Source organism: Phascolarctos cinereus, unplaced genomic scaffold, assembly GCF_003287225.1.
Source record: "Phascolarctos cinereus isolate Bilbo 61053 unplaced genomic scaffold, phaCin_HiC Scaffold_3;HRSCAF=262, whole genome shotgun sequence".
Taxonomy (NCBI): domain Eukaryota; kingdom Metazoa; phylum Chordata; class Mammalia; order Diprotodontia; family Phascolarctidae; genus Phascolarctos; species Phascolarctos cinereus.
This window is the reverse complement of record NW_027555736.1, coordinates 173,567,125-173,585,516: the sequence shown is the minus strand read 5'-3', so window position 1 is coordinate 173,585,516 and position 18,392 is coordinate 173,567,125. Positions and strand designations below refer to the sequence as shown.

At 42.7% G+C, this 18,392-nt stretch overlaps 2 protein-coding genes across 3 annotated transcripts; both read left to right on the top strand.

Annotated features, from left to right (window-relative positions):
- The first annotated feature begins 1,626 nt into the window (after positions 1 to 1,626).
- Positions 1,627 to 13,115, top strand: METTL17 (methyltransferase like 17). The gene is made up of 14 exons (XM_021001232.2): positions 1,627 to 1,735; positions 3,041 to 3,194; positions 3,376 to 3,507; positions 5,309 to 5,390; positions 7,519 to 7,600; positions 7,766 to 7,839; positions 8,337 to 8,431; positions 8,847 to 8,917; positions 9,106 to 9,213; positions 11,163 to 11,231; positions 11,793 to 11,843; positions 12,068 to 12,160; positions 12,575 to 12,759; positions 12,869 to 13,115. Exons 1-14 carry the CDS (start codon positions 1,655 to 1,657, stop codon positions 12,972 to 12,974), a joined length of 1,383 nt encoding a protein of 460 aa, XP_020856891.1. The 5' UTR covers positions 1,627 to 1,654; the 3' UTR covers positions 12,975 to 13,115.
- A 1,044-nt stretch (positions 13,116 to 14,159) lies between these two features.
- On the top strand, positions 14,160 to 16,565 carry SLC39A2 (solute carrier family 39 member 2). Of its 2 annotated transcripts, none has more exons than XM_021001392.2 (4): positions 14,160 to 14,475; positions 14,713 to 14,843; positions 15,091 to 15,141; positions 15,575 to 16,565. In XM_021001392.2, exons 1-4 carry the CDS (start codon positions 14,361 to 14,363, stop codon positions 16,214 to 16,216), a joined length of 939 nt encoding a protein of 312 aa, XP_020857051.1. In that variant the 5' UTR covers positions 14,160 to 14,360; the 3' UTR covers positions 16,217 to 16,565. The 2 variants fall into 2 exon arrangements, with proteins under 2 accessions (XP_020857051.1, XP_020856981.1); XM_021001322.2 differs by having other exon boundaries at positions 14,710 to 14,843.
- Positions 16,566 to 18,392: the final 1,827 nt, after the last annotated feature.

Here is an 18,392-nt window from a genome sequence, read left to right as displayed (position 1 = left end):
ACACTTAAAGGAGATAAGTGCTTGTGAGAAGACTTTACAAATCCAATTCTTTATTATTACTCTTTTTTTCAATTAACAATGTGAGAGGTTGACTTCATGCACCTCTCCTCAGAAACAGCTGTAGCTACATTGAGGGCCTCCCAGAGACTGTTTTGTTGTCATTCTGAATACTTCTAAGAAAATACCATTTTTTAATTAGTATTGTTGTTCTTTCCAAAAGTGCCCTTGAAAACTATTTTTTCTTTTTTGAGGAGAAGCTTGTCTTTGCTTTTGTATGTCCATTTGAAATCACATAAATTATGAGTTTTCATCTTTTCATATTATTAGCCATAAAAAGCTTTTATCTGTATACTCTGCATAACTCTGATAGGGTAATAGAAGTTGTATAGAAACCATTTTTTTTCCCACCTGGAAAATAAAGGTTACCAGTTAATAAACTCAGATTTCACATAGTACAGTATTCTAGCCAATTACAATATTGGCCAAGAAGAAAATGCAGAAATAAATTTGCAGCATGGAATTATGTGAGTGAAACATACTAAAATTCCATCCTTGAAAGACCAATAGAAGGGTACATTTTAATCCTTATGGGGAGATTATACATTTATAACTTTATTACTACATAACCGAAGTTATGTTTATAATTCTCATGTTTCAAAAGACCTGAAAATGTGCCCCAAAAACATGAATTGAAAAATAAGACTAATACATTAATCTTTGGCAGGAGAGGTACTGAAAGCTACGTAGAGTTTTACTATAAAAAGCTGGGAGTGAACAGTCTCTGGAAAATATGAGATTTCTATATGGGACCATTTATAACTAAGTAAATCCAGATTTCCAGATTTTATTTAAGCCAGTTCTAAACAAAATTACATGCAGTCTTAAATGGAAATGTTTTTTCCTATTAGGGCTTATATTTTAATTGTGATATTTGACCCTCTACAAATAAAATAAACCTTGATGAAAAATACGTTTAAAATTTGGCCTTAAAGATAAAATGTTTATAAGACCACCCAATTTTATCAAATATTTTTTCCCTTCCAAATCAAAGCCAACTGTATTCATTAAAACTAATCATTTGTTTACTTGCTTACCGATGGGGGAAAGGGGGCGCGAATTTTGCAATAATTACGGTTTGACATTATGACTCTAAGTGCTTGTCATTTTACACTCATTTGTAATGGAGTACTGTTCTGTTATACAATTTTGACTGTGGGATCTGCTTATGTAAAATTTCAAAAGAAATACTGAATGACATCATCCTGAATGATACTAATAAACTAATACCGTAATTGCACAGGTTTTAAAATACAAAACACCCACACTGACTATCCCACACACTCCCCAACAGACACAGCGACTACGTCCCAGCGCCTCCGCAAACAAACAGCCGCACCTACGCGACCCTCTAAGACACTGCATTCTTTCCATGGGTTAAATATGACACGTGTCCAGCCTCTCACCGGGGAAAACAATCTTACGTCACTGGATAATTTACATAGAGACCACCGATTGGCGCCTAGAAATCATCTTCCTCTCCCAATTGGTTGATGATGCTTCCCCTCTTCTTGAGGATGAGCTTGTGGTGGAAGAGCTAGTGACTCCAGAGGGTCATAGGCGTTTCAATTTCCGCTTCCGGTTCGCCTCAGAAATCATGGCGGCCGCCAGAAGGTTGAGGCCTGTTTTGTGGCTGGGAAGATGGAGCTGCCAGCCTGCAGGAATCCCGTTGTCCCGGGTGAGAACTTTTGTCTTCCCCGCGCATTTCCCCGCTTCAGGGTACTCTGCTTGGTCACATCGGGAAAGCCTTCGAGAGAGAGCCCACCAGCCCCACCCCAGTAAATCAGTGTGTGCGTTTGATCACGTGAAAAGCTGTCATCCCACCAAAGAAAGAGTTATAGACAGGTCGTAGTGGCACAGAGACACGAAGAGCGATGCAGAGTAAAAAGCCAGGGACACAGGATGTGTGGTAGAAAAGGAAAAGGGAAAATGAGAGACAGGAAAGGGAGGGGAAGAGAATGAGAAGCAGGGCATCAGATGTGCAAATACGTGTAGACATGAAAAAATTCAGAAATGGAGGGGGGAGAGGAGGATGAGTAATCCCAGAATCTGTGGCCATGCCCAAATCAGATGCTGGATTTACTTGCAAGGTTGTTATGGCTTCCTGGCCACAATCAGCTTCTAAACCTACCAGTACCTTACATAACATGAAACCCTAGAGAAAAAGTAGCCCCCAAATCAGAATTCATCAGCTCTGCTCATTAAATTCACTTTCACTGACGGTGATGACCTAGTGTAGTAACTTATTAAGAAGTATGTAGTAGTAGACTGAATTCTTGTTTAACTGTGCATCAGATTTGAAGTACCTTCTAATTCTTGAAAGTCTTTGAACCCAACCTTTGGGGAGAGAACCCCACTCCCCAGAGCAAGAGAAACCTCCCTGTCCCTGGAGAAGACTCCTATCTTAAAATAGTAGATTTAGAAGTAGAAGGGATCTTAGAAGATATCTAGTTCAAACCACTGGTTTTACAAATGAAGAAATCTCTTAAGGTTTAAAGTTTACAGGTATTAAGTGACAGGTGTGAGATTCAAACTCTGATTGTGTTGATTGTAAAACCAGCATATCTTCTACTGCACCATGTTGCCATCCCTGTTCTGCCTTCATCTACAACATTCTCTCTTGACTAGCTGTTTAATAAATTACATGTTAATTGAATTCAGTCTCAATCTGTGACACCCAAAGTTATTCATTCTCAAATTAAATAATATACATAGAGCATTCTGCAAAACCTTAAAGTATTTTTTTTAATTTTAGGCGATTGGGGTTAAGTGACTTGCCCAGGGTCACACTGCTAGTGTCAAGTGTTTAGTCTGAGGTCAGATTTGAACTCAGGTCCTCCTGACTTCAGGGCCGGTGCTCTATCCACTGCACCACCTAGCTGCCCCCAAACCTTAAAGTATTTTTTTAAAAATGAGCTATTATTACCCAGATTTCTTCATACACTAACTTACCTCGTCCAGTTTTCCTCTTTCTGGAACTCAGGCACTTGCTGACCTTATTCCCAGAGCGTCCCAGGAGAATGATATATTAAATTTCCTGGGGAACAGACCACATCGTAAGCACCCAGGCATCTTACAGTTGCCCCAAGTGCAGCTACCACAGGCCCTGGTCACTGCAGCCCAACAACTCGTGCAGGGTGAGTAGCTCTCTTGATCAAGGAAATAAATAGAGAAAAGAAAGGAATCTTCATTTAAATGCTTTGAATATCTGTTGTTTGCAACGTATTTCTGTGCATATTGTTGTTATGTGTGTTGATTAAAAATGTATTTGAAAAGGAGGGGAAAAAAAGCAAAATCCTTTTCATCTCTGGCCCACAGAAAGCTCTATACCCAACATAGAGGAGCAGGTTCAGACACTCACCAACTACCTGTGGAGTCGGAAGCTTCCTACAGAACCTGAGGAGCTGCGCAAAAAAGCAATACAGCTGAAAAATAAACTCCAGGATACAGGTAAAGGCTAAGATGGGCCGAAGGAAGAAGCCAAGTTAGACTAATTAAGAAGAGAGCAAAGGTTAGTTTTTAAATCAACTTTGCAGACAAATATATCAATTTTCCAATATGTCTTTGATCAAATCAGTCATAAATAGCACTTAACAACTAAAAGCTAGACGGATCTGTAAGATGGGAATAATAATACTTATGTTACTTATCGCAAGTTTTTTCTGAAGACCTAATGAGAAAATATATTTGCAAAACACTTTACAAATGATAAACATATGTAAATGTCAGCTATTATTATACATCTTTGATTCTGTTGTACAGCACATACCTGGGTATGCCTGGATACCCAGACCTTTCTCATTTCCTCTAGAATCATCTGGGTCAGGAATGATCAAGAAATGTGTTGGACCTTCCTAGGTTGTACTGTAGAATGAAATCCCACCCACACACATTCCTCTGTCATACCCTTGGCCTAACCTAGATTTGACCATGTTCCAGTAGTATTTTCACACAATTATGACATTCTTAATATCCCACCACACTTTCCTTCAGGACAAATGCAGAAGGAAGTATCAGTGACTTCAGACTTGAATTGTGATCTGCCATACATTGATACTTGCCTCAGTTTTGGATGAGCAGTCATTTCTTTTCAATTAATTAATTTTGTGAGCATTAGCTCTCCCATTTCTCACACTCCGTTATTGAACATTTTTTTTTAATTCTCATGATGACTATGCAGAGCCCAGCAAAACAAATCCCCACATTGGCTAAAGTCAAAAATGTATATCTCGTTTACATTTTACATCCATCAACTCTGGCGAGAGGCGGGTGATTTGTTTCATCTTTTCTCCTGTAGACTCATGATTTATCATTGCATTAGAGTTCTAAAGTCTTTCAAAGTTATTTTTCTATACAATGTTCTTGTTATATAAATTGTTCTAGTTTTGCTTACATTGCTCTGCATCAATTCATAGAGCTTTTCCCATTTTCTTCTAAAACTGTCCGTTTTGTCAGTTCTTATGGCATAATAATATTCCATTACATTCATGTACTATACTTTGTTTATTATTGTTGTTCAATCACTCCTGACTCTTCATGACACCATTTGGGATTTTCTTGGGAAAGAGACTAATGTGGTTTACCATTTCTTTTTCCAGCTTATTTTACAGATGAGGAACTGAGGCAAACAGGGTTAAATGACTTGCCCAAGGTCACACAGCTAATAAATGTCTGAGGCCAGATTTGAACTCAGGAAGATGAGTGTTCCTAATTTCAGGCCTGGCACTCTATCCACTGCACCACATAGTGGCCCATTATTTGTTTAGCTATTCTCTAATAGGTGGTCACCCCTTTAGTTTGTTTGAGACTATGAGTAGCTATTACTGAGACCACTTGTAAGTAACTTTGCAGATTGCACTGGACTTCACAGACCCAGGGCTAGGAAGAAGTGTTGCAAAAGAACGAGGAAGTTCCTGATCAAAGGAGTTTCCATTATCCTGTCATCCAGGCCCCCAGTACTCATCACATTTACACAGAAGCAAAACTGAATTAGTGATAGATGTCATAAGGGCCAACTAGGGAAAATGAGCTTTTGGAGAAAGACTAATGCTTTGGCTAAATTATTGTCCTGATGACACAGAACATGTCTTTCACTTTTATGTAATATTTTTCTGTAGCTTTAGACTAGAAGCCTCCTGGCTTTTAAGTCCCTGCTGGAAAAAACAAGGGCTAAGGGTATTCCCATACTAGGTGCTAGGTTTCATCTTGCTGGTTCTTCAACTCTAGGCTTTGCTTTGCTTTTTCCTCCCAGAGTCAATACAGTCAGAGAAACAGCTTCGTGGAGCTGTGTTGAGTGCCCTACGCAAAACTACCTACCACTGGCAAAAACTGAGGTAAAGAAATTATCCCAGGGCAGTGGGGGTTAGTGGGGAGGGGTTTGTCATAAAAATCAGAAAGATCAGAAAGATCCCCTGATGAACTGAAAAAAGAAAGGATGGTCATCATTTGCTTGCCTTCTCAATGAGTAAGGGAGGGACTAGAGGGAGGGAGAGAATTTGGAACTCAAAAAAATTTTTAATGTTTAAAAGATTTTTTAAATGAATAAATAATTTTTAAATGTTTTAAAACATGATGAAATGGATAATTCAGAGGAAATTGAGAGGACATTTATGTTTTGATGCAGAGCAAAAATAAGCAGAACCAACAGAACAATTTATACAATAATAACAAAAATATAGAGAAAAGGCTTTGCTAGATTTTAGATCTCTTATCAATGAAAACAATAAACAATCAGTTCAAAAGGATGATGAAACACACCTCTTAACTTCTTAATAGAGAAGTGACAAACTGAAAATGAAGCGACATATGTATTTGGACGTGGCTAATGTGGGAATTTGTTTTGCTGTGCTATGTAGCTGTATACTGAGGGATATGTTATTTTTGTTTTGTTGTGTTTTGCTCAGTTGGTGGGAGTAGTGGGAGAGACAAATTAATTTTGAAAGACTGTTAAGTGAAAAAATAAAAATAAACTAAAAAGGAAAAAAAAAGATCTTTCAGGACTTGCAGGGGAGAGAGGAAAGGAAAGGAATGAAAAGTCCTCTTAGTAGCTGTATCAAGTTGGTTAAATGTAAATTTTAAATTATCCCTGTTTAATACTGTTTAGAACCAAAATTTAAGGTCTCAGAAATATTTCTATTTCACTCTGATTCTGAAAAGACAGAGGTATGAAGGGCCTTTTTCTGTGGCCTGCCCCATTTCCCATCTTAACAGAAGTGGTTTTGGGTTGTGGAGGCCCATTCCTTTACTCATGCAACAAACAGTTATTAAAGCTGTTATATGCAGTGCACTGTTCTAAGTACTATGGGGAAGTTCAAAGGTAAATTAAATTCAATTATTAGAGATACTTATAGAAATTATAAGATTTGTGCACAAGTAGCTATAATAAAAATGTAAATATGCTGAGAACACAAGAAAAGTACAAATAGATGATGAATTCAGACAAAGAAGCAATAACTACAGACTGGGCAAATCAAAGAAAACTTGGCAGAACAGATAGCATTTGAGCTGGGCCTTGAAGGGGCAGGATTTCAACATTCAGCAATGGGAGGGAGACTCTTCTAAGCGTAAGAAAGAGAAGGGGACAGCTAGGAGGTGCAGTGGATAGAGCTCTGGCCTTGGAGTCAGGACGACCTGAGTTCAAATCTGGCTTCAGACACTTGATACTTACTAGCTGTGTGACTCTGGACAAGTCACTTAACCCCAACTGCCTCACCCCCCAAAAAAAGAAAAAGAAAGAAAAAGAAATAGAAGAGCTGTGGCATAAAGGTAAGAAATCAAGGAACATCTTCTGAGTTCAGTGAACAGGCTTATCCAGCTAGAGTCTAGAGTACCTGAGGGGTAAAATGTGATATTATCTTGGATATGTAGATTGGAAACAGATGCTAGAAGGCTTTGAATGACAATCTGAAGAGAATAATAATAATAATGACAGTAACAACTGACATTCATATTGCTTAAAGATTTGCAAATTGCTCTATACATGCTATGTCATTAATTCTTCACAAGAACCCTATGAGGTAGGTGCTGTTATTATCCCCATTTTATAGTAAAGGAACCTGAGAATAAGAGGATAAATAATTTCCCTAGAGCCACACAACTAGTAAGTGTCTGAGATAGAATTTGAACTAAGGTCTTCTTTACACCAGATCTAGTGCACTCTCCCACCATACCTGGGTGCTTCCCGTAGATATCAGTGTGTAATTGTTGAAGGTTTTTGAGTATAAGGTGCCATAATGTAAGCTCTGCTTTAGAAAAAATGAATCTGGAAGCACTAAGATGAACTGAAATAGAATAGGGGTTAAAAGGTAACTTAGAGGTTTTGGCAGTAATCCACTTGAGACATAATAAAGTTATATATAACCTAGGAATAGAGGCTGTAAGAATTATAATCGATTGGATGCTGTGAGGCTAGAAATCTATAGGATTTGACAGATAATTATACATACCTGGTTTCTTTGGCAGTTATGACGAAAGGCTGAGCTTGGTGTACATGGCAGCACGACTAGATGGTGTCTTTGCAGCTATATCCAGAGCTTTCCATGAGGTAAAGCCCCTTAGCTTCTAATTCAAAAGGATTCCAGAGGTATACACAAACTTTCAAAGACCTCAAACCTAGCTTCTTTCCTAGTCCTATATTCTGAGTAATCTCTAGCAAGACCCCAAGTCATTCCTGGCATCCCACCTTGGGTGTTACTTTCTGTTTCTTCAGATCCAAGCTCGTGTTCCAGACTTTAAGCCACAAACTTTAATGGATTTTGGCTCAGGTACCGGTGCTGTTACTTGGTGAGTGACTCGAGTTAGCATGAGCCCCACCGTTTCCAGCCTAAAAAAACCCTGTCTGTACCATTCCACAGCCAAGAAACTAGTAGATTCTAGAGTATAGTGAAGTTAAGGATTAGGCATTGGTGTCATCCATATTTTGCTTTTAATTAATTTCTAGATAGGAGCTTAGGAAAGGAAGCATGGAAAGGATTCTTAGAAGCATGGTGAATGGATCAGGGTTTGGGAAGTAAATAAGGGCTGCACTTGGAAAAGGGAGGAGAGAATATAACATCAAGGGTAGGGTCCTGTATGTCAATTTCTAGTGAGCAAACATTTTTCTGAATCCATTGCTCTCCATCCATCCAGAAGGTGCAGAGAAATTAGTAGAAATGACACCGTTAGTTTTTAACCTTTATCTGACATAGCTCACTAGTATACTTAGGAGAGTATCTATTAGCAGTGCTCTGTTTAAGAACTCTGTCTCTTAGATCTTTTAGGTTGTCCTCCTGTCTTCACAGGGCTGCTTATAGTACCTGGGGCCAGAGCCTTCGTGAATATTTGTGTGTGGACAGCTCAGCTGCCATGTTGGCCTTGGCAGAAAGGCTTCTGAAAGGTGAGGGTAAGGCAGTGGTTGTTGAAATGATCTACAAATGATAAAAGCAAAGGATTAGGTAGAGGAGGTTGTAATAAAGTGAAGAAGGAGAATTAGATTTCCCATTCCTTAAAAAAAAAAAAAGATTCTCATAAAAGATCAGACTGGTCCGATTCCCTTCTGTATTTTCCTTAAATATAGGCAAAGGGTAGAATCCTTTGCTGAGTGGAGAATGGGCTGGATGGAGTCAAAACAAGAGAAGGAACTCTTTTCTCATTCTGCTCTTCCCATGCCTTTCCTTCTTCATCCCATCTCATACTTAGTAGCTTTTTTTGTGTATTCTTGGGGCCTTTGCTCTCTGTTTAGATGTCCCTTCTCTCCTCTGCCCCCCAAGTACATAGACACACTTTAACCAATTCTCTTCTTTGTTCCCCAGGTGGCTTAGATTCTGGGAAACCCCATGTTCCAGGAGTCTTTTTTAGACAGTTTCTCCCAGTCTCACCAAAGGCAAGTGCTCACTTGCCTCACTGCGCTGGAAGAGGGATAGGCACGTGGAGAATTTCAGTATTGACTTTAGGGCACAGCCTGAGTGTTTGGCAGTGGGTGGAAACAAAGCACAAGGAAAGTAGAAGTTGGGGGAGGCCCTCAGAGATGGAGAGAATTCTGTCTAAAATGTCCCTTGTCTTGATTCCCAGATACAATTTGATGTGGTAGTGTCTGCTTTCTCTGTAAGTGAGTTACCCAGCATGGCTGATCGAACCGAAGTCATCCAAACTTTATGGCGTAAGACAGGCCAGTTCCTGGTAAGCTGAGATCTCCCTTCACCTGTCAATAAAGCCCTTAGGGGTCCAGCCTTTCGTGTGCGAAATATCCCCCATCCTTAAAAGACCTTCATCAGGCACTACCATACCCTGAAACTTCTACCTCTATTTCTTTTCTCAGCCAAACCCCTTGAAAACTGTCTATATTCATTGCCTTCATTTTCAGTGCTTCCATTCTCTTCTAAACCCTCTGCAGTCTGACTTCCAACCTCATCACTGGACTGAAATTACGCTTTCCAAAGTATAACTAATGACCTCTTGATTGCCAAATCTTATGGCCTTTTCTCAGTCTTCATCCTTCTCAACCTCCCTGCATCATGACACTGTTCTCCTTTTGTGGGTTTTCATGACATTGTACCTTTTTGCTTCTCATCTTGCCTCAGTCTCCTTTGCTAGAACATCATTTACAAGAAACCCCTTAGCTATGGGTGTACCACAAAGCTCTTTCCTGTGCCCTTTTCTTTTCTTTCTCTATACTCTTTCTCTTAGTGAACTCATCCACTCCCATGGCTTTAATTATCAGCTCTAAACTGATGACGCCAGCCAAGGTCTATAATTCTAGCCCTACTCTCTAGCTTGAACACTAGTCTTTTACTAGTCAACAAACATTTATTAAGTGCTAATTATGTACCAGGCACTGTGATAAGCACTGGGAATACAAACACATCCCCTGCTCTCAAGGAGTTTACATTCTAATTAGGGAAGACAGTACGTAATTAAAAAAAAAAAAGAAGCTGAAAAAAATTAGGATTAGGGAGGTAGGTTGTTCGTTAAAACATGGCATGGTGGAGAAATTCTGGAGTATAGCCTGGAGAGGGATGAGACATAGCTGACCTGGGCACCCTTCTTAAATGGAGGTTCTATGAGGAGCTATCCAATTAGGAAGAGATCACAGTAATGGAAGGGTCCTTCCAGCGTGCGAATTCCAGGGCATTTGTCACCAGTTGCCTATAGGACATTTCATCCTGGGTATACTATAGACATCTCAAACTTATCATGCCCAGAACTGAACTCATTATCTTCCTCCCTTACCCCCCACCTGCGTCCTCTTCAGAAAGTCCTTAGTTCTGTCAGGAATACCACCTAGCACCATAGAGAAGCAGCATGGTATAGTGGGAAAAATGCTGGGTTTGAATTCTGCCTCAGCCATTTCTTACCTCAGTGGCTTGGAGCAAGTTTCTTAACCTCTCTCTTCCTGTTTCTTTATCTATAAATGAAGGAATTGGAGTAGATGGCTTCTAACACCCCTTCCACCTCACTATAGTTGTTTGATCCTTCTAGTCACCCAGGTTCACATCTTCAATGTAATCCTTACCTTCTCTCACTCACCCCTCCACACACACATACACATACATACATATGTACATACATACATACATACATACAGGTAGCTGCAAAATGTTGTCTGTTTTACAGCATCTCACATCTCTCCTGTGTCCTCCATTCACACAGCCACCACCACTGGTTGCCCCATACCTGAAATGACCTCACTTACCTATTTCAGCATCCCTAGCTGTTGCTGTTGTTGTTTCAGATATCAGTTCAAATACCATTTTTTATGAGAGGTGCCACTTTTCCTCAGTATCAACTTATGTCTCTTTTATATGTTTTATATATACTTATATGGCTATCTGTTAGTTTTCCCTGCTAAGCTACTTGAGAACAAGGACCTTTTTCATTTTTGTCTTTGTATCCCTATGTCTAATTTACAGTTGCCTTTTATTAAAGGGTTATTGATTAATCCGCCCTTTTTCTTCTTCACAGTTCTTTATCCTTGTTTAAGGGTCCTTAATGGCCTCTCTTTTGTGGTCTCCATCCTTCTTCTTACCTTTTAGAAGGGAGATAACTAGAATGGGGTTCTTATCTTTGCTTCTTTCTACAGAATTTCTTTTATCGATACCTCCAATCCTTATCTTCAATTTCTTCCACAGGTTTTGGTGGAGAATGGAACAAAAACTGGACATCATCTCCTCATGGAGGCTAGGGACCTCGTCCTTAGAGTGAGGTTCTTCTCTACCCTACCGTGCTTTCTCAGAGCTGACATTACCTTGAAAACTGGGAATGCTCAACTTTATATTGAAAATGACTCCCAGTTTACTAAGCATATTGTCCTGGGTCAGAATGACTTTCCATCTGAGGATCGAGTGAACCAAGGACTGTAGGTTTCTGAAACATTGAGGGTATAGGAGCTAGTATCTCTGTACTGTAAAATCAGGGGGCCCTGAGTGACTGACCCAAAGTCGCCGCTGGAGTCTGAGCCTCCTGGGCTGTACACCAGTAGTTTAAAAAGGTAGAATTTGCTGGTAAGTATATGAGAGTGACTTGATCATCCCATCCTGCACACTGAGTTATACTGTCCTCCTCATGCTTCACGTATGCCTTAAGGTACTAGTAGTGGTCATCTAAATTGACATAGATTGCATGTCTAATGACTGAAGGAGGGCTGGTGAAGGACGCTTTAGGTGGGAAAGCATAATGACTAAACTGGGAGGTGGGATGGGTGAGAGGGTCTCTCAACCGTTGATATATATTTTTTTTCTTTTTTTGGGGGGTGGCTTCAGGGACCAGAGAAATCTCCCTTAGACTGTCGACCTGGACATGTCTTCGCTCCAGTGAGTATTCTTCCTTGATTGAACCAGTAGAAATCATTCTGGGCTCAGCTATGGCCAGGAAAGGTGACAGAAGGAAGACTAACCTATTCGTTTATCCTACCTTCCATCTGTTTACCTTATCTACACTCATAGTTCCACTGTCTTTACCCCATTCTGCAGTTCTGTCTTACCTCACTGTCTTCTGATTTCTCTAACCTTCATTACTTCTTTTTTTTTTTCTACAGTGCCCTCATGAACTTCCCTGCCCCAAGGTATCTGCTTCCCAGCCCCAGGCCTGCAGCTTCTCCCAAGTATACAGCACCATCCCTTTTAGTTGGGTAAGCATACTGATAGAGGGTAGGGTAAGGTAGTACCTGAAGCAGAATTAAAGTGAGGAGCCAAATGATCTGGTCTGTGGAAGGAGAAAGGACTTTAAGGGTCAGGCCTGAAAGTAAATAAAATCTCCTTCCTTCCTTCCTTCCTTCCTTCCTTTCTTTCTTTCTTTCTTCCTTTCTTCCTTTCTTCCTTTCTGTATTTAATCATTCATGTATGTATGTATGTGAGGCTATTGAGGTTAAGTGACTTGCCCTCAGTCACACAGCTAGTGAGTGTTATGTGTCTGAGGCCAGATTTGAACTCAGGTTCTCCTGACTCCAGGGCCGGTGCTCTATCCACTGCGCCACCTAGCTGCCCCCCAAGTCTTCTTTATTTTTAACTTTTTCCCCTAATCATCTTTCCTGTCCTTACTTCAGAATCATAGTCATAAGGAAGAGAAGTTCTCTCTGGTGATCCTAAGCCGGGGCCTTCACAGGGAGGATCATCATTGGGCCCGTCTCACCCAGCCTGTCCTTAAACGGCCACGCCATGTGCATTGCCACTTGTGCTGCCCAGATGGGCATGTCCGACATGTTGTGGTTACTGCCCGACGACATGGCAGGTACAGGGGACATGAGGAACTGGCGGGGAGGAAGGGGTATACAACTCACATGGATGTTTAAGGGGACAGGGAAGCTGTATTGAAGTGTCTCTCCTTTTCTTCTTCGTAGACACTTATATCGCTGTGCTCGTGCTAGTGCCTGGGGAGATCGCTTGCCTTTGACCACTTCATCTGAGTCTCCTCCATCCCCTATTCAAGATCCTTCTGACAACTGACAAGAGATCTTAGAAGTATTTGGCTGACACCTTCCAGTTTTTGCCATCCTTGCCAAAAATGAAGCATCCAGGGATGGATGATAGGGGTACCAAGTACCCTCTGACTTTTGAATTGAATAAAATTTTTTTAATAGAAAAAAAGATTTCCTTCATTGAAGTTTTGATCTACCATTATAAGATTTAATTCCAGGGCTGTTTGTATTTCCACCTAGTCCTTAGTCCATCCTAATATTGCCCCTTATATGAGAATTACTACTTACTGAGGGAAGCCTGTTTGGGAGTAGTGGGAAAACTGGATGACAAGAGCCACCTCCAGCTCTTCTGAAAACTGGCTCAACAGGTCTTAATGTAGCTCTTTGGGTAGCCTGCCTAGGGAAACCAGCAACCACCTTTTCTGTCCTTTCTCCCTTCTTCCCTTCTCCCATTGCCCCTCCTAAGGTTCTTCAACCAGATCAGAGCTTTCCTTAGCTGTCTCACTTAGACTTGAACCCAAGTTAAGAGTCAGGGCTCAATCCTTTCTCAAGCTCCACTCCAACATTCTCCAAGCTGGTACATTTTACTCTAATTGGTTAAAATCTCCATTATTCCCTGGCTTCATTAAATCTCAGGACCAGCTATTACCTTTACCTTGAGGTTCATAACCACTTAGGTTACCTTAGCCCCGCCCCCCCCAAATTTAGTACAGGAAGAGGTAGGGATAGTGTTAATACAGTGATTCTATAAGTCTTGTGTTGTTCTCCCTCCCCCCCCCAAAAAGAAAAATTCATTCTGTGCTGGGAGTTCACTGTCTGGAGTTGCAGGTAAGGGGACTGGACCTCTCAGTTCCCACAGCATGGCAGCATGGCAAAACAAAGCCCTAGCCCCACCTTCTTTTGCCCCAACTGGCCCCAAATCCCCTTTGAAAGGGTGCAGTTCAGGTATCAGATACGGCAGCCTACAAAGCAAGGGGATTGAGTAAAAGAACGGATGGTTTGGATTGAGTATCCAGAGCAAGGAAAGACCAGGCTTTTGTCCCCAGTGAGAAGGGGGTAGGGGCTACTCGGCCATAGAGCATGCCATCTCCCATTAGGTTAACCCTAGAGGTGAGCTCATATGGTTCTTTGTCAACCTAAGGATTAGTCAGCCACGAGGAGGAGGAGAGACATGCAGCTCTGGGTAGTGTCTGCCAGGGAGTCTGGAGTTCCTGGTTACTGAGCCGAAGAGGGTGTGAGTCTGGGGAGGGGCCCTGATTGGGGCTAGGGGGAAGACAGAGGCAGCGCCCCGGTCAGAGTAAGCAGAGGCAGCACACATCGGCCAGGTGAAGGAACACGACAGCTTCTAACTCTCCTGCCCTGAAGACCTACTCTCTTACCACCCTGGGGCCTTGACTCAACATCCCCCCCAGGGATGGAGCTACTTGTGGGCGTGAAAATTGGCTGCCTGCTAGCCCTGCTGACTCTCACTCTGTTCTGTGGCATTATTCCTGTCTGCTTCAGATGGTTCCGGATCCATGCAGCCACAGGTATAGCTCTAACCCCACCTTTGTCCATATATCATAAGCTCCTTTTCTCACCTCAACCCCTCCTTTCACCTTGGCCCCTGATTTGCCTCCACTTCTAATCCAGAACCCCGGCTCATGTGTGTTTCCTCTTGTAGGTTCAGATTCTCAGACCCCTACTCTTTAGCCATCTCTGTCTACCTTCCTTGAAATGCCAACTAAGAAATTACCTCTGTCTCATTTGGCCCTTTGCCTCAGCAGGGAAGCACCGCCGGATCCTCACCCTCCTAGGTTGTATATCAGCAGGAGTGTTTTTGGGAGCAGGGCTTATGCACATGACAGCTGAGGCCCTGGAGGGCATTGATTCAGAGATCCAGAGCTACTTCCTTCAGGTGAGGGGCTGGGATGCTGAGCTTTAAGGATGCGTGGCACCTGGGGGAAGGACAAAAATAAGTTTACGAGAAGAAGACAGAAAGGGCCCAGAGTATGGAATGAAGTTGTATGAAGGGCAGCTCCTGGGAGTGGGTAGAGTAGGGAGAGGTGGGCCGGGGCTTCCACTTTTTAAGGAAGATGGAACTTGAGCAAGACAGCAGGAATCTGAACCACTTTCCCTTCTAATTCACACACTCTCCTTCCCAGAACAGGACGAGAAATGAGGGAAATTCTTCTGACACCACTGATTCAACTGATGTGAGTTTCCCCTAGCCAGGCCTGTACCTGAGAAGTCAGGAGGGCCAGAGATTCCTTCCCCATTCAGGCCCCTCTTGGGGGTATGTGAGGAATGATAAACATTCCTTCTCCTCCCCAGCCTCCTTTCCTAGCCTCAAACTTTGAAACTAGAAAGAAGTCATTCCATACATTGAGTTTAGGGGACATGTGTCCTTCCCCTCCTTGTAACCCTGTTCTCTGGATCTTACTCTTCTATGTATGATCCTTTCCCACATCCTTATCCTTGCTGTCATGATTGACTGATGTTCTTCCTTTCAAGTCTTCTGTCCCTGTCTCTAACACCATTCCCATGCCCAAGGCTTCTTCTCCCACCACATTTTCTTCACATCATTTTCTTTCCTTTCTGCCCTCTTTCTTCTCTTCTCACCTCATTATTTCTTCTCTCTGTCTCTAGGTGGATTACCCGTTTGGGGAGCTCATCATCTCCCTAGGCTTCTTCTTGGTCTTCCTGTTGGAGTCACTGGCACTGCAGTGGTTTCCTAGTGGTACCAGGGGGTCAAAAACATGTGAGGAGGAATGGGGTGGGGCCCATGCTGCCCATTCCTCAACCTTTCACAGTCATGGACCCCTGCCATCACCCTCTCAGAGGCCCTTTAGGGCTCTCGTTCTCTTGCTTTCACTCTCCTTTCACTCAGTGTTTGAGGGACTGGCTGTGGGGCTGCAGTCTTCAGTACCAGCTGTGCTGCAGCTTTGCCTGGCTGTCCTGGCACACAAGGGATTAGTGGTATTTGGGGTGGGACTTCGACTGGTGCAGTCAGGCACGGGGCAACGATGGGCCCTGATCTCCATCTTGGCATTGGCCCTCATGTCCCCCCTTGGCCTAGCTTTGGGGATGGCTGTGGTTGGGGAAAATTCTGAGGGGGGAAGGGCCTTAGCCCAGGCTGTATTAGAAGGTGTGGCAGCTGGCACTTTCCTCTATGTAACCTTCTTTGAAATTCTTCCCCGGGAACTGGCCACCCCTGAATCCCCTCTAGCAAAATGGGGTTGTGTGGCAGCTGGTTTTGCCTTCATGGCCATAATTGCCATCTGGGCATGAATTATCCCCCACTCCAAGAGATTGTCCTTATCCAGGTAACTAGCCTGAGTGAACATCCCCCTCTGAGCTGGCCCTACTCCTGAGACATTTTTATTGAGCCTTCATGCCATGCATCCAGCACCATCCTCATAACTGGATTCTAAACTTCCTTTGCAGGGTCTTTGCTTGGGTCACCCAGCTCTGAAGCAGGAAAGAGCTTAGGGTGGCAGGTAGAAAGCGAGGGGGTGGGGCGCGGCAGAGAAAGGGAGGGCAGGAGAAGGAAGATGGACCTTTTCTGCCTATTGCCCTAGACTTGGATATCAGCACCACCTACGGTACCGTGTGTAAATAAACGTCAGTCCTCCTTCCACTTCGTTTTAGCCTCTGTGTTTCTGACTTCCCTGCTGGACATTAGGGCAGGCTGATGTAGCAGGTAAGGGAGGGTGGGAGAGGACAGTAGGGCCAGAACTACAATACGGCCTCTTCCTGGGTTAGGCCCTAGCCTTTTCACTACACATTGGCAGATGAAGCTGGTTGTGGAGGCGTGAATTGCTGAGATTCCAGGGATCCCCTTCATCCTCCCTTCTCTCCTCAATGGTACTAGCAACAAACAAGCAGAGAGAGCTGAACAGAACCCAAGGACCCCCTCCCCACCCCCACCCCCCCCACCCCCGCCAGTCATCCTTGCACGTCTCAGGACACATTAATCCTGTTTCTCACACTGAGCCTGGTGTTCTTTAAACCCAGGCCCCTTTATTGCTCCCTAGTGCTGAAGAATTAAGATTCAGTGTGTTTAGGAAGGAAGAAAGGCGCCAGATAAATGCCTGCATGAACCACAGCTCAGCCCTAGCCTCCACACCGATGCTGTCACTGCACTCCTCCCCCAGACTGCTTGCCTTTCATCTTGAATCTTCCTTGCTGTTCCTATCTCCTCCTCAAATGCCAGCAAACAAACTAGTTTCTCTAGGATCAGGAAGGGGAAAGGTTGCAATGCTCTTTTGGCAGGGGTGCTAGAATGGAGATGTCCTGGAGTTTAGATGAAATATCTAGGGAAATGAGTATGTGCAATCCCCTACCTCAGATTTTCATTATCGGAGAATTAAGGAAAGGGAGGAGGGAGTTGGAGACTGCTATATCACATTCTCGGATCTGCTCTTATCTGGTTTCTCTAACTCCTGCTCATCCTGTTTCCCTTAATACCACATAAATCATCCAGATCTGTGAATAAGCCTAATCCTAATACCAGAAGTTAGACTTTAGAAAAGTATCTTAAAGGAAATTAACTTCTACAATCTTAATTCTAACTTATTCCTGTGCCCCCCTCCCTATAACCTCAGTGACCTTATTCTTTATGCGTGGAGGAGATGGGAGTAGGCTAGGGAACTGGTTTGTTCTAGAGGCATGGGAAGAAGGTGTCTCCAGATGTTGGAGCAATGAGATGACTTTCGGGCAGAAGTAGAGCACCATGTTTCTGGGTCACTGATGAATATGAAGCAATGTGAAGTGGAGGCAGGGTTCTTCAGGCATGATTAATACCATTCTCTTTTCCAGAATCTTTTCTAACCCAGTGTACCACCATTCTCTTCCTCATTACTATCTCTTCATCCTTGGGATTCTCCCCACTCTGAGGAATCTAGGAGTCACCTTGATCCTGAAATATACTTTCTCTAGAGCCAGAATAACACTAAAGAACAAACTTTCTGAAGATAAACAGAAACAATAGGGGTAATGTAAAAAGGATGAGATTGTAGGGAGGCAACATGCTTTTCATTATCCCCAGCAATAATGGGAAAGGAAGCTTGAGCACTGTGCAAAGATACTAAAGATGTAGAGAAGAAATGTATTTTCTTGATCCAACCATTTTGGAGAGCAATCTGGAACTATGCCCAAAGGGCTATAAAAATGTGCATACTCGGGGCAGCTAGGTGGTGCAGTGGATAGAGCGCTAGCCTTGGAGTCAGGGGGACCTGAGTTCAAATTCAGCCTTGGACACTTGACACTAGCTGTGTGACCCTGGGCAAGTCACTTAACCCCATTGCCTAGCCAAAAAAAAAAGAAAAAAATGTGCATACCCTTTGACTCAGCAATAGCACTTTCTAGGTCTGTGTCCCAAAGAGATCATAAAAAAGGGAAAAATACCCACATTTACAAAAATATTTATAGCAGCTCTTTCTGTGGTGGCAAAGAATTGGATATT

What these genes read in the sequence shown, in the direction of transcription:
- METTL17 (XM_021001232.2), top strand. Translation starts at nt 1,655, where the DNA reads ATGGCGGCCGCCAGAAGGTTGAGGCCTGTTTTGTGGCTGGGAAGATGG. An exon ending in GGCAGAAAGGCTTCTGAAAG is followed by an intron (nt 8,432 to 8,846) that starts GTGAGGGTAAGG and finishes TTTGTTCCCCAG; the next exon opens with GTGGCTTAGATTCTGGGAAA. An exon ending in CTAGGGACCTCGTCCTTAGA is followed by an intron (nt 11,232 to 11,792) that starts GTGAGGTTCTTC and finishes GGGTGGCTTCAG; the next exon opens with GGACCAGAGAAATCTCCCTT.
- SLC39A2 (XM_021001322.2), top strand. Translation starts at nt 14,361, where the DNA reads ATGGAGCTACTTGTGGGCGTGAAAATTGGCTGCCTGCTAGCCCTGCTG. An exon ending in CCGGATCCATGCAGCCACAG is followed by an intron (nt 14,476 to 14,709) that starts GTATAGCTCTAA and finishes CCTTTGCCTCAG; the next exon opens with CAGGGAAGCACCGCCGGATC. An exon ending in TCCAGAGCTACTTCCTTCAG is followed by an intron (nt 14,844 to 15,090) that starts GTGAGGGGCTGG and finishes TCTCCTTCCCAG; the next exon opens with AACAGGACGAGAAATGAGGG.